The sequence below is a fragment of the Anoplopoma fimbria genome, chromosome 19 (assembly GCF_027596085.1).
Source record: "Anoplopoma fimbria isolate UVic2021 breed Golden Eagle Sablefish chromosome 19, Afim_UVic_2022, whole genome shotgun sequence".
Lineage (NCBI taxonomy): Eukaryota > Metazoa > Chordata > Actinopteri > Perciformes > Anoplopomatidae > Anoplopoma > Anoplopoma fimbria.
The window spans coordinates 27,433,094-27,446,618 of NC_072467.1; the positions used below are offsets into that span (position 1 = coordinate 27,433,094).

At 38.1% G+C, this 13,525-nt stretch overlaps 1 protein-coding gene across 1 annotated transcript in view; it reads left to right on the forward strand.

The window, feature by feature from the left end:
* ankrd27 (ankyrin repeat domain 27 (VPS9 domain)) overlaps positions 1–13,525 on the forward strand; it is a 28,957-nt gene that overhangs the window by 193 nt on the left and 15,239 nt on the right. The window contains exons 2-10 of the mRNA XM_054620598.1: positions 5,138–5,260; positions 7,359–7,469; positions 8,408–8,716; positions 9,488–9,547; positions 10,946–10,999; positions 11,310–11,375; positions 11,514–11,590; positions 12,147–12,267; position 12,531. Of these exons, the coding sequence (XP_054476573.1) occupies positions 5,159–5,260; positions 7,359–7,469; positions 8,408–8,716; positions 9,488–9,547; positions 10,946–10,999; positions 11,310–11,375; positions 11,514–11,590; positions 12,147–12,267; position 12,531 (901 nt within the window). The 5' untranslated portion in view covers positions 5,138–5,158. The remainder of the gene's footprint in view (positions 1–5,137; positions 5,261–7,358; positions 7,470–8,407; positions 8,717–9,487; positions 9,548–10,945; positions 11,000–11,309; positions 11,376–11,513; positions 11,591–12,146; positions 12,268–12,530; positions 12,532–13,525) is intronic.

Sequence of the window (13,525 nt, forward strand, 5' to 3'; positions counted from 1 at the left end):
GCTAGTTCCCATTCTTCCTGTTATGCCAGAGAGGAACATTAGCAGGTCTGAGTGTCTGAATGTTCCACCACAGAGGAACACAGCAGGTCTGTGCAAACAGCAGGTAATACTCTGTGCAAACAGCAGGTAATACTGTGCAAACTGTTTTTAAAGACTAGCACCAAGCACAGAGGAACAGGAAGCCTTAAATGTCCAGTTTTATGAGTGGAGTCTGGTGTGGGAAAAAAAAATGGATGTTTAATGTTGAGAGAGATCAACCTCTTTATAAACACAGAAATTATGTTATTATTTCACTTTAATCTTCATTTGCTGGAGATTTAAGAGTACATTTTCAGCCACTTTTCTCTTATTTTGAAATACTAAGGTAATATTATTTTGAAATACTAAGGTAATATTTTGAGGACGTTTCTCTTATTTTGAAATACTAAGGTAATATTTTGAGAACATTTCTCTTATTTTGAAATACTAAGGTAATATTTTGAGAACATCTCTCTTATTTTGAAATACTAAGGTAATATTATTTTGAAATACTAAGGTAATATTTTGAGGACGTTTCTCTTATTTTGAAATACTAAGGTAATATTTTGAGGACGTTTCTCTTATTTTGAAATACTAAGGTAATATTTTGAGAACATTTCTCTTATTTTGAAATACTAAGGTAATATTTTGAGAACATTTCTCTTATTTTGAAATACTAAGGTAATATTTTGAGAACATCTCTCTTATTTTGAAATACTAAGGTAATATTATTTTGAAATACTAAGGTAATTATTACCTTAGTATGGAGTCTGGTGTGGGAAAAACAAATGGATGTTTAATGTGACATTTATTGCACAATGAATGAGAGAGATCAACCTCTTTATAAACACAGAAATTATGTTATTATTTCACTTTAATCTCCACTATCTTCATTTGCTGGAGATTTTTCAGCCACTTTTCTCTTATTTTGAAATACTAAGTTAATATTTTGAGAACATCTCTCTTATTTTGAAATACTAAGGTAATATTATTTTGAAATACTAAGGTAATATTATTTTGAAATACTAAGGTAATATTATTTTGAAATACTAAGGTAATATTTTGAGAAAGTTTCTCTTATTTTGAAATACTAAGGTAATATTATTTTGAAATACTAAGGTAATATTATTTTGAAATACTAAGGTAATATTATTTTGAAATACTAAGGTAATATTATTTTGAAATACTAAGGTAATATTATTTTGAAATACTAAGGTAATATTTTGAGAAAGTTTCTCTTATTTTGAAATACTAAGGTAATATTATTTTGAAATACTAAGGTAATATTATTTTGAAATACTAAGGTAATATTTTGAGGTTTCTCTTATTTCTGATAAAAATCTAACTGTTGATGGAGTCACTCAGCAAACATTGTTGGGATGTTTGACCTAAATCTCCTCACTGCTGGTTGTTTGTTCTGCTGCTGCTGAGGCGGTTCCTCTGTTCACACACATTTTAAGCTTCGGGCTAAGACGTCAGCTGAGCGTCGGTGATCTAAGTGTGTAGCGTCGGGGCCGGAGGGGCCGGACATTCCTCCTCACCGCCGAATACGCTGTTAAATGTCAAGCTTTGTGAGGTCACGAGGACCATGAATGGGAGGAGAGGTCTGCTGTCTCTGCTGGACTGGTTCCCAGTTGGTCTGTACTGGAGCGGAGTGAGGATGAAGCTGATCTCTGAGCAGAGCGATGAGGTGAGGTGATCAGATGAAGAGTTTTAAAGGATGTGGAGGAACGTTATGGTTCACGAGGCTGCTGCGTCGTTGAGATTTACGCGTATAGATCAGTTTTTTCACTTATTATCATTCAGATATACGGTGAAAAATATTGTTTTAGCACTTGTCGTTATAATGTTAATGTTTCTTTGTGTTTCTTCATGTTTATTTATGTAGAATAACTATTATTTGAAGTGTTGTTTCAGACATATTTGCATATATGCGGCTTGATGGATGAATTAAGTATATTTTTTATTTAATTTGACGGCTGATTGGATAAATTGTTAAATATGTGTTGTTAGTTGTTGTTTTTTTCTCATGCTTGATGCATGGCTGGACTGAATTATGTCAACACCTGTTTTGTACTAACGTTCACGGTCCCCAGAGGATGAATCATAACGACTTTGGTGTTCCTCTGACTTCTTCTTCTAGCGCCATCTTGAGTTTCATATTTGTAGTTCAGAGTGAAACCTCTCATCACCTGTTGGATGGATTGTCATGACATTTTGTACATACATTCGTGGTCCCCAGAGGATAAACACTTGTGACTTTGTGATCGTCTGTTTTGTTTTAGTACCATAATGAGGCTCACATTTGTAATCCTGAGTTAAACATCTGAAGAAATGTTAGTTGGATTGCCATGACAGTTTGTAAAGACATTCATGGTCCCCCTCAGAATGAATCTTAACTATGTTACAGATCACTTAACTTGGTAAACGTTGTGTTGTGAGTTGGACTCTGGGTGATAATGTCTGGCAGACAGAGGACACATTATTTAAGAAAAAACTGTCAAACTCAATGATATGTTTAATTCTAAAAAAATCCTCCAGTTATATTGTAAATACTTGATTGCATGATTTTTATCTTGGGAAATCATCTTAAGTTCACCGACAACTTGGCAATAAAACTGTCTGATATTTATTCTATATTCTATGTTTTTTTTATAATATTAAAAATAGGGACAGCAGACAGCAAAATGTGAACCCCAAAATAAATACATTTTAAAAATGTGTTTTATTATAGATATTCAAATATTGATGCTACAGTCAAAACGGAAACAAGACAACGCTGTATGAGCAATGTTGTTTACCTGTTTAAGACGGGTAAATGTTGCTTCAACTGACAAAGAACCAGATGAACCTGAACAAAAAACAAAGAGGGACATTTGTGAATTCTTAAGTATCCCGCCATCTTTGAGCTGGACGGAAAATTCTACTACAAAGAATTTTGTTTGGTTACTGTGATAAAGCTTTTAATTCACATTTCCAATTTTGAGTTGACTAAAAATGGCAACCATGTTCTTTAGAAGTTAGTTTTGAGCCACAACATGTAACAAGCACATTTTGTCACACATAACTACACCAGTAAAAATATAAGTAAAGTATTAAAACAGAACATAAAACATCATAAAAGGAATAATTGTCTCGGGATGAGTTGAGCTCTCTCTGTGAGGCTTCACAGCTCGGCCTGAGGCCAGCAACAGCTGACAGATCACACATTTCCTGCCTGAAAGAGCGGTCGGCGAGGAGGACTGCACTCTGAAAGAACTCAACTCCGAGAATTGGCAGAAAACTGTGGAAAAATTAACTCGTAATTATTGTGGAAAACAGTCTGAAAGAGACTTATTTTTGTCTGGAAGTCTCAGCTGACGATTCAAATAAAGTGGTTAATATTATTATAATGGTAATAAATCCGGAGACGTAAAGGAATCATAAGATCTGTTAAGCTTTGTTTATCTCAAACAACGATCATCTTCTGTAACTTGTCCAGGATTTACACGGGTTTTTGATCGGAAACTCAGAAGTTGCTGTCATACATCTGTTTATATGTTTTTGTAGTTGGAGAAGTTGATGTTGTGTGTCTTATATCTCAACTGTCATGTCGGTTACCGTCAGTTTTGGTTCAGACATTCATGGTTCCCTGAAGATGAATCCTCACGACTTTGTTTTTGGTTTCTTTACTTTTTCTACTGCCGCACTGTGAGGTCCACATTTGTGGTTTTGAGCGGAATGTCTCCAGAGCTATTTGATGGCTTGCCGTGGCATTTGCTTCAAACGCAATCATAATCTCCTCTGGATGAATTTAATAATATCTGTTGAGATAAACTTTTTATTTTATTGCTATTATCAGGTTAAAAGCCTCACAGAGCTGCTGCTCCGGCTGTAGTCTCCAAGTCTTTTATTGTTTTCGGGCTCCACAACAATCCTTTTCTTATGAATTTTTCTTTTTTTTCTTTCAACAAACCGATTAATCTAACGACTAATTTATCATTTATTCCTAAATTGTTGTTTTTTTATTTTCCTGATCGACAAAATAAATTAACCCAAAATATATATTAAGAACGTAATTATTATTTCCATATTTTATTCATTAATCTTCTCTTAAAAACAAACATATGTAACACGATAATAGACCCCATTTGACAGAGTATTACATTTATGTATTTGCAGTATTACAAACTGGGTGTCTGTGGCGACATTTCACAGTCAACGTTTAAACTTAAAAGCTTAGAAAACTTTAAAGGTTTCACAGAAATCTGCTGAATGAGTTTTGCATAGAAAGCTAAATCTTCAAGGTGAAATATCAGGCTCATATTCAGGGTCATACTTGTATTCAGGGTTTCTACTAGAACATTTTTACATGCTTCAATGTTCAAAAAACACTTTTGTTTTCGCTCTTGTCACATTTTTCTCTATGTAGCCTTGATTTTCTCTACAATATAAAATAAACAGATTACATGACTAGAAGTAGGGAGAACTCAAACTTGTCTTAAGTGCAAAATAACAGTTATAATGACATGAATCATAAAAAAGAAAAAAACACGCAAGTTGAATTTGTTTTATAATTTAATTTACAACAATTGTAAAAGAATGGAATCTATAACCAACATTTTTCCAAGTGTTACCAAAGTTTTTTTGGTTTTTTTTTTAGGCTTTAAGTGCTATATATTGCTCTATTTTACAGCCTCTCCTCTCCGCTCTGTGTTCAGCAGCCGGAAGTTCAGTACAAGTTTAACAGAATTTTTATCACATGACTGTTGGTCTCAGATGAATCAATCGTGGCTTCCTAGTTGCTCTTAGGAGCTCAGAATTTAATGTTTTTTACAGGATCTGTTTAAAGCAAACGGTTAATTCCGGACAAGATTTCTAAATGAGACATGTAGAATATGTAAAATGAGGAAATATCACTAGTTTAAGCTTCTTTTCAAAAGCTTTCGTCAGACATGTTTTCAAGGAGCGTTGGAGAGATGGAGGTCTCTATATTATGTATGTTTTCACAGTGTCTGTCTGTGATAAACAATGTAGTTTTGGTGATCGTTTAAAGAAAATCCAACCCGGTTTGTTTTGGGGTTCCTTTTTGAAGCTTTGTTAAATCACGTTAATCATCTCCTTCCATTTTCCTCTCCAGGATCCAGACCTGCAGCTCCTTATGGCTGTATATGATGAGAACATCCTGAAGAATCCTTTCTACGTGGCGCTGGAGAAGCAGAGACCGGACCTCTGCAGCCGAGTGGCCGAGCTCCACGGCATCGTGAGTGTCTCCTGTTCACCCCCTGTGTTTGTTTGTCAGAAGGGTTTAGGTGCAACAAATGAACATTATGTGGTTTTGCTTTCTTTTGTGAAGGAGCATCCTTGAGAAGAGCTTTCAATAGTGATACCTTCTCTGTATAGTGCTTCCACATGCTGTTACAAAAGTTCTTTTTTGTAGAAATTAACTGGAAACAAATGGCTGCATGGAAAGAAGAAATGTACGAAGTGGTGAAGGGCGATCTGTTTAATCTGTTTCTGAAAGTCTTCGATCCAGACTGGATTTTTATCAGACCTGGCTTCCCAGAATCGAGGAAACCGCTCGCTATCTGATGTCAGCGTCCGTCTCCTTATGAGTCAGCCTGTTCGCTTTCGCGTTACTCTTTAATGACTGTGGGTATGAGCTACCAAGAAAAAGGCAGAGCACACTTCCTGGTTAAGCTTTGTTTGTACTCGCCTTTGGCACCGTAGCGTGAGTCTCTGCAGACAGCATGCAAGCTCCGAGCATGAGCGGAGGCCATAATACTGCATTAGTCTCCGAAACGACGTACAAACGTACAAACAAAATGAACTGTTAAGAATCACAAAGACAACTCAGTGTAACTCATAGGTAGTCCCACTATAGAGAGGAGGGATTGTAATTATCTGTAAACTCATATCTCATATTCATGGACTACTTTATTGCCTTTGTACTCCTTGTAAAGAAATATGTTAAATATTACATGTGTTATAAAGAAACGAAAGTTGAATATCCTGGAAACGATTGGATTTGGCTGCAAAATATTTACTCAAATGAAGATTTTTTTTAACACCTCCTGTTTCTAAAGCATCTGGAAATGAATTGTCCTTCTTTCTATAATCCCTAGACATGTAAATATGGTTTTTAATAACCCCAAAGCTTCACCAGTAGATTTTGAAAGTGTTGAAATAAAGGAGGAAATGCTGCAGAGACAAAATACAACAGTACAACAAAAACCTGCAGGTGTGAATAGACCAAAAATATCAGCCTTTTTTCTTCTTCTATCAAACAGCAACAGCTGCTGATTTCACGCATCGCCTCCACCTCTCTGACTCGAGGCTAAATCTACTCATTCATTGCTTAGAATTGTAGACTTTCCCAGTTAAACCAGTTCAATTAACTACAGAGCTGATCATCTGTTTCTTTGACATAAATCCCACAGTCTTTGTTTAGCCCAGCAGCTTTGATCCGACTCATAACCAGTGTCAACATGTGACGAAGTGAAACTACATGTTCAGGTGTTTGGACCACTTCCTGTCTTGTCACTTTAACAATTTTTTTTTTTTTATGGGTTCATTACTCTCAGCTGCTTCCTCCTCTCTCAGTGCATTTATCAGCGTATATACATTTAATCTAGCTAGGTGACAGAACATAGAACATAAAGTGACCTTAAAAGTGTTTTAGCTCTTTAGTCAGGACGCCTGAAACCTCAGAAGATGAGGATCAGATGTCTGAATGCAGGCCGGCTGCAGCTCCGTCTTATCAGAACTCACGCTGATCTGAACGCCGTCAAAACATCAGCTGAACTCCCACACTACACGAAGCACAAAAACATCCTGGTTTTCTGACTGGTGATCGTATTCATAGATCCTTAAATGACCCCCTCCAGATATAATGTCCATTTATTGTGAACGGTTGACTTTTGCTGTATGAATGGAGTGTAAAGAAATGATGTTACATTCCAAAAGCCCCCCAAACAAACTATTTCTGTTACAATTATGTGAAACTGTGGTCCAATATCAGCCTCAACAAGAATGCAGCCAAGTTGTGAGGCTAAACGTAGTCACATTTGAGCTAAATGCTAACATTAGCAGGCTAACATGCTGATTTTGAGCAGGTATACCGTTTACAATCACGCTATCAGACTGATGGGAATCATTAGTTCTGCAGGTTTTTGATCATAAACCGAAGTGTTGGACACATTTGACACCTTTCACTTGTAATTTAGTAAATTGTTGTGTATTTCCACACTGTAGTATTACTATTTGTATTAGATCTTTATTAAGTTAAAGATCTGAGTACTGTTCATCTGTTCTTGAATGTACTGGATGGAAAAGTAAACAGTTTTCTGTCCCGCCTGCAGGTTCTGGTGCCGTGTTGTGGGAGTTTGACCGTCAGCAGCTTCTCAGACTCTCAGTTCGACAGCTATGTCCTGCAGCCGGCGGAGGACGGATACCAGACTGTGGACGGAAAGGTTTGTCCGGATTCACTTCATAAACATCGGCTCCATCAGAGGCACTCAAAAGAAATACAGACAAATTCGTCTTCTGACAGGACGACAAAGTAGATATACTTCTCTATGTTTGTGTTTTGAAGCTTTATGTTTTGTTGTTTTTTTTGCAACCAGTGAACAGGAAGTGACCATATATGGACTGAGTAGGACTGAGTAGGACGTGTCTCTGGTGTCGACCTGTCAATCAGTGTGTAGCCCCGCCCTAAAGCATCCCCTGCTTTATGGTCTGTTTGACTCTAAATGGAGCATCATTTACTAAATGAACATCATGCTGTATTGAAGAAGACTTGAAACTAGAGATTGAGACCATAAACTCATGTTTACAATGTTTACTGAGGGAATAAATCAAGAGAGAAGTAGAGTCATTTTCTCATAGACTTCTATACAACCAGAGGAGTCGCCCCCTGGTGGACAGGAGAGAGAATGCAGGTTTAAGAAACTTCCGCATCGGCCCTTTTTTTAATGGGTGACATGCTCTTTCATCATCGTGAACACACACACTGTAGTTTATTCTGACTGAATCCAACATACAAACTCACTAGAAAACCAAATGTGGATTAGTCCACCGTTGAAAATGTGTGTTTGTGTGTCAAAGTAAAGACAAAGACAAAGAGAGGACGTTTGAGAAGAGGACATCTCACTACAGAACTTCTAAAATACAGATAGCAGAACCGTTAACTCCAGACCGCGTCTGATTTTTACCTCATTTAGAACCGGTTCCTGTTTAGAACCGCTTTGTGTTGAGAGACACAGACAGGAAGTCAGACATCTTAGAGAGACGGTCTATTAATGGGATTAGTGGACAAAAAGAAAAACACAGAATAACATCAGTTTATCCTTTTCAGACAATAATAACCCAGATTTGGTAATAAGGTGTTGGTTTCTGCTGTGTGTTTCAGGAGGTCCGGATCCAGGACAGGCAGGTCCTGTTGGGGTCCGGCTTCCCGAACCCGTCGTCGGTCCCCATCCTGTTCGAGGAGACCTTCTACAACGACCGGGAGCAGAGCTACAGCATCCTGTGCATCTCCAGACCCGTGGAGGTGGACTCGAGCCCGGACCAGCTCGCACCGCCGCCCCCCTACTGCCTGAAGAGCCTGGAGGACGTCAGGGAGTTCCTGGGACGCCACGGACAGAAACTGGACAAGTTCATCCACGGCTTCTGTCAGGCCTTCAGAGAGCAGGAGAGGAAGGGACTCCGACACCACATCGTAGGAACTCTGCACTGTTATTCCTCCTCTTCTTCACTGTTATTCCTCCTCTTCTTCACTGTTACTCCTCCTCTTCTTCACTGTTACTCCTCCTCTTCTTCACTGTTATTCCTCCTCTTCTTCACTGTTACTCCTCCTCCTCTTCTTCACTGTTACTCCTCCTCCTTCTGTTATTCCTTCTTCACTGTTACTCCTCCTCTTCTTCACCCTTTTCTTCCTCCAACCGTCTTTGACTTTGTCCTCTTTCCTTCTGACACTTCCTTTCTTTTCCTCACCTCTTCCTCATCCTTTCATCTAATAATAATAATAATAATAATAATCTTTATTTTATATAGCACATTTCATACATTTTACATTTAAAATAACATTAAATAAAATTGTATAGACATAAAAGTGTTTAAATACAAAAAGATTAAATTTCTTTTTAAATCGCTTACCCTCTTGCAACATTTTTATTTTTATTTTTTTTATTTGTATTTATTTATTTTTTATTATTATTATATATATATATCTTTTATTTTTATGTTTTTATTCTGACAATAAACTTTTTCAATGCAGGACTTATTGGCTGATTATTATTATTTAATCTTTTAAAAATTCAGCTTTTCTGATTCAGTTTAAAAAAATAATTAATTTTAAAGGTATTTTTTATAGGCTCATACACAGAGACTCTTCATCATGATACATTTCTATTTTCTGTTTTTCCTTTTAACTGTAATTAAAACCTCGACTCCTATAAGATTGAAATGTTTGCGTCCTCTCTCCTCTCAGGACTCGGTGAACGGTCTTTACACTAAATGTCTTCAGTGTCTGCTGAGAGACTCTCGTCTGGTGAGTACGACCGGACCTGCAGCACCAAACTGATCGAGATAACAGGAAGTGATTATTTGGGAAACTCACATAATGGGTCAACAAGGACATGTTCCCCTTTAAAAGCTGTGAGAGATGTGGCGGTTTCTCATAACGTTCTTGTACCGGTTCTCGTTTATTACGACATTCTTGACAGACAGAACAGCAGGTGACAAACCTCCACTCTGCCGCTGCTCCGGAGCTTTCTAAAGTATCACATGTTCTTCCTCAGCAGATTGAGAATTCTAGATGTTCAGATATGATTTTTTTATTTATTTTTTTACTCAGCGCTTTCAGGACTTTTTGTTCACGTTGGTTGAAAAGTTTCAAAGATCAAGAACAAACTTAAATATCTGCTTTTAACCCAGCATGAACCAGAAGTCTGAAATGACGTGTTCAGGTGATCAACTTCTGTAAAATCACTGGTTGACGTATCACATGAAGCGGACCCATAAGAATCTGGATGTAAATAACAGAAGTGAGACATTAAAGGTGCTAAATTTAATATTCAGAGCATTAATATATAGCAGCAAACATCTATTTCCTGTGTGAACAGCAGGATTACAGCGAGCAGAACCATGGAAACACTGTAACTGTCCTGTAGCAGCCTGTCACAAATAAATGGAAGTTATTAAAGCGTCACACACTCGTCCATCATGTGCTGCCGTTTAACATCACAACTCGTTCCGCTGTGTGATATAAGTCCTTTCATATTAGTCCCACTTTACCGCTTCTCTATGCTAACTTAAGAGTAGCATGCATCATTAGTTTTGGTCTCTGAGTTTTGTTTTGAAGGAGGAGTTTCAGTGAGTCTTCAGGTTTTCTAAATGCATCTATTCCTGAAATGTGCCTTCATGAGTGAACGAGAGCAGAGATCAATATTCAGGGAAACCTGTTCCGCTTATTTTCCCATCTCAAGACCTCGTTATATTTCAATATATTGTGAATGAAAGCGGCGACATTGAAGGGACAAGCGTGGAAAGAGTTGAGTCCATCTGACGGAAAACAGTTTCATGCTGAGCACACGAACCCGTCACAAGACTCCTCTGACCAAGTATTAGAATCCACAACTCAAGCATTTACCCTAATATATATTAAAGGTGCATTATATATGAGATTCAGAGCATTTTGAATACTTCTTGATGGCTCTCAACATGGCTAACAAGCTAGTAAGTGCTACGATTGAAAACCACAACAACAGTGCTGACAGAGAGAAGTGTTTCCCTGAGAGTTATCAAAGTAACTTAAGGGAACTATGTGTGAAAGAGGCTCAAAGGACCTTCATGATGTAGATCAGTCACGTCTTGGAGGCCCTTTTCAACAAATAATTTCCTCTTCATATTTACTGCTCTGATAAATGTGTTTGTTTTCCTCCTGCAGAAACTTCTGGCCAAGCAGGAGCTTCAGATGACTCTCCTCAAACAGGCGGTGGAGGTAACATCACTGTCAACTCCACCCTCTCTAGCTTCAGTGAAGACGTGCATGTTCGTGTATTAAAGTTAGAAATTAAAGTTTGTTTCCGGAGCACGATTCATGAAAAACTGAGCTTTCAAACAGGCAGTTTTTTTTCATGTAAACACAGTTGAAAACGAAGCTCTTGGCTTTGATTTTAAATGAGTATAATGACTCATAACAAACATCATTACTACGTTTTGGTTTCTGACTTACTGTTATATTAAAGCCGATGTTGTGACTTTGCATCCTCACAGCTGTTAACTGAAATCGTTTTTTCTTCTCATCCCAGATGTATGTTCATCATGGTATCCATGATTTCATTTTTAACTTTGTGGGAACGCTTGAGGCGAGCCAGGTACGTCTGAACTCTCACTGCTCCGACAGTTTAAGCTTTAATTATACTCGCATAAATACAGGATAAATTGATAAGGTAGTGTGATTCTGTTCTTTCTTCTGTTTTCACGTGGATGAAATGTGTCTATCATGTCAACAGGACGCTGCCTTCAACAAAACCACCAGGAGTCTGCAGGAGCTGCAGCAGAGCGAGCTGGGAGTGAAGCCTGAGTTCAGGTCAGTTCTCTCTCCTGTCCACCAGGGGGCGACTCCTCTGGTTGTATAGAAGTCTATGAGAAAATGACTCTACTTCTCTCTTGATTTATTCCCTCAGTAAACATTGTAAACATGAGTTTATGGTCTCAATCTCTAGTTTCAAGTCTTCTTCAATACAGCATGATGTTCATTTAGTAAATGATGCTCCATTTAGAGTCAAACAGACCATAAAGCAGGGGATGCTTTAGGGCGGGGCTACACACTGATTGACAGGTCGACACCAGAGACGTATACGGCGTCTCTACACCTTTGACTCAAAAAAAAATAATTCTCCATGATTTTAGTAATAAAATGTTGTATAAATCAGGCTATGAATGATATACGAACAAACTCCTCTGTAAAAACCTTCAAAACAGTATTTCTGATGTTTTCTTTCCACTAGTCTGAAAGATGCAAAATAGACCAAAATCTTTACATTTATCTGTGCATGAAAAACAACTTTTTTGACCTGTAGTCTTTTGCCTTAAACTTAAGATTTGTTTTATATTTTTTGCCTCTGTTGTTGTGTTTCCTGCAGTACAAACTTGTCTCGGGCAAAGAGAGAGCTGAGTCAGCTCAACCAGCAGACCTCCCCCCTCCTCAAACTGCTCTGCCTCCGTAGAGTCGCCCTGACCGCCACCCACACCCCCGAGGCACCGGTACTCTCTCTCTCTCTCTCTCTCTCTCTCTCTCTCTCTCTCTCTCTCTCTCTCTCTCTCTCTCTGTCTCTGTCTCTGTCTCTGTGTGTGTTCGTGTTCTCCATCTCTGGATCAGAGCAACAACCCTCCAGATGTTTTGCTGATCGATGTGGTCAAATTTAGTTAGTTGAATTGAATAAATCAGAAGACCTGAACTTAATTTCCAATGTATCTTAACTCTCTTATCAGTCAGAAGTTGATTAACATTTATATGTTGATAACAGGGTTAAGAGGGAAATTATAGCCTCTTCTGTTTTAGAGAAAAGAACAGTGTTAAAATGTAGTTTTATCTAAAATAAGTTTAATTATTTCTGTTATCTCGGGGAAGCAAGCTTTGTCATCTTGAGATAATCAATCCGTTAACTCTTGAAAACAAAAAGTTGTTTCCTCTTATTACTGATAATGTTATCTATAGATATCAGGAGCCCCAACTGTTACAACTGAAAAAAACGCTTAGAATTTTGTTTGAAAAAAAAAAAAAGATAAAAGTCCTGAGGCCTGAAAGAGAGACTCTTCTCTCCATTTCTATTCTGCTATTGTTACCAGGCGGCAACCTCCGGTTCTGTCGAGTGAATCCGAGGCTTCATGTCTTAAAGCTGCATTCTCTCTACTGTCCATCTAGTTTCAAGTCTTCTTCAATACAGCATGATGTTCATTTAGTAAATGATGCTCCATTTAGAGTCAAACAGACCATAAAGCAGGGGATGCTTTAGGGCGGGGCTACACACTGATTGACAGGTCGACACCAGAGACGTATACGCCGTCTCTACGTCACTCCTCCTCAGTCCTAATATGATCATTTCTGTTCACTGGTTGCAAAAAACCCAATATGGCGACGGCAAAATTGCCGAACTTCAAGCCACAAACCAATCGGTGACGTCAGGTCGACTACGTCCACTTCTTATACACAGTCTATGGTTGTCTAACATTTCTTTATGATGATTTAAGCGCTCTGTCCTCTCTGGACAGGCGGACTGAACTCTCTGTGATCTCCCAGCGTCCTCTCAATGTCTGTAATCAGATCAGCATGCAGAACAATACCTGCTCTCACAGCCTCTAATGGGTTTCTTCAGTTTGCTTTGGAAATCTAAGCCCACAACAACACCCGGCTGTCAGCTCGATGCGCGGGACGGACCGCTGCTAATTTATGTTTGTCAAGCGACCAATTTAGTCATTTAGTTTGGACAAACGGAGAGAGTGTTAGGGCCTGGTGTGTTTA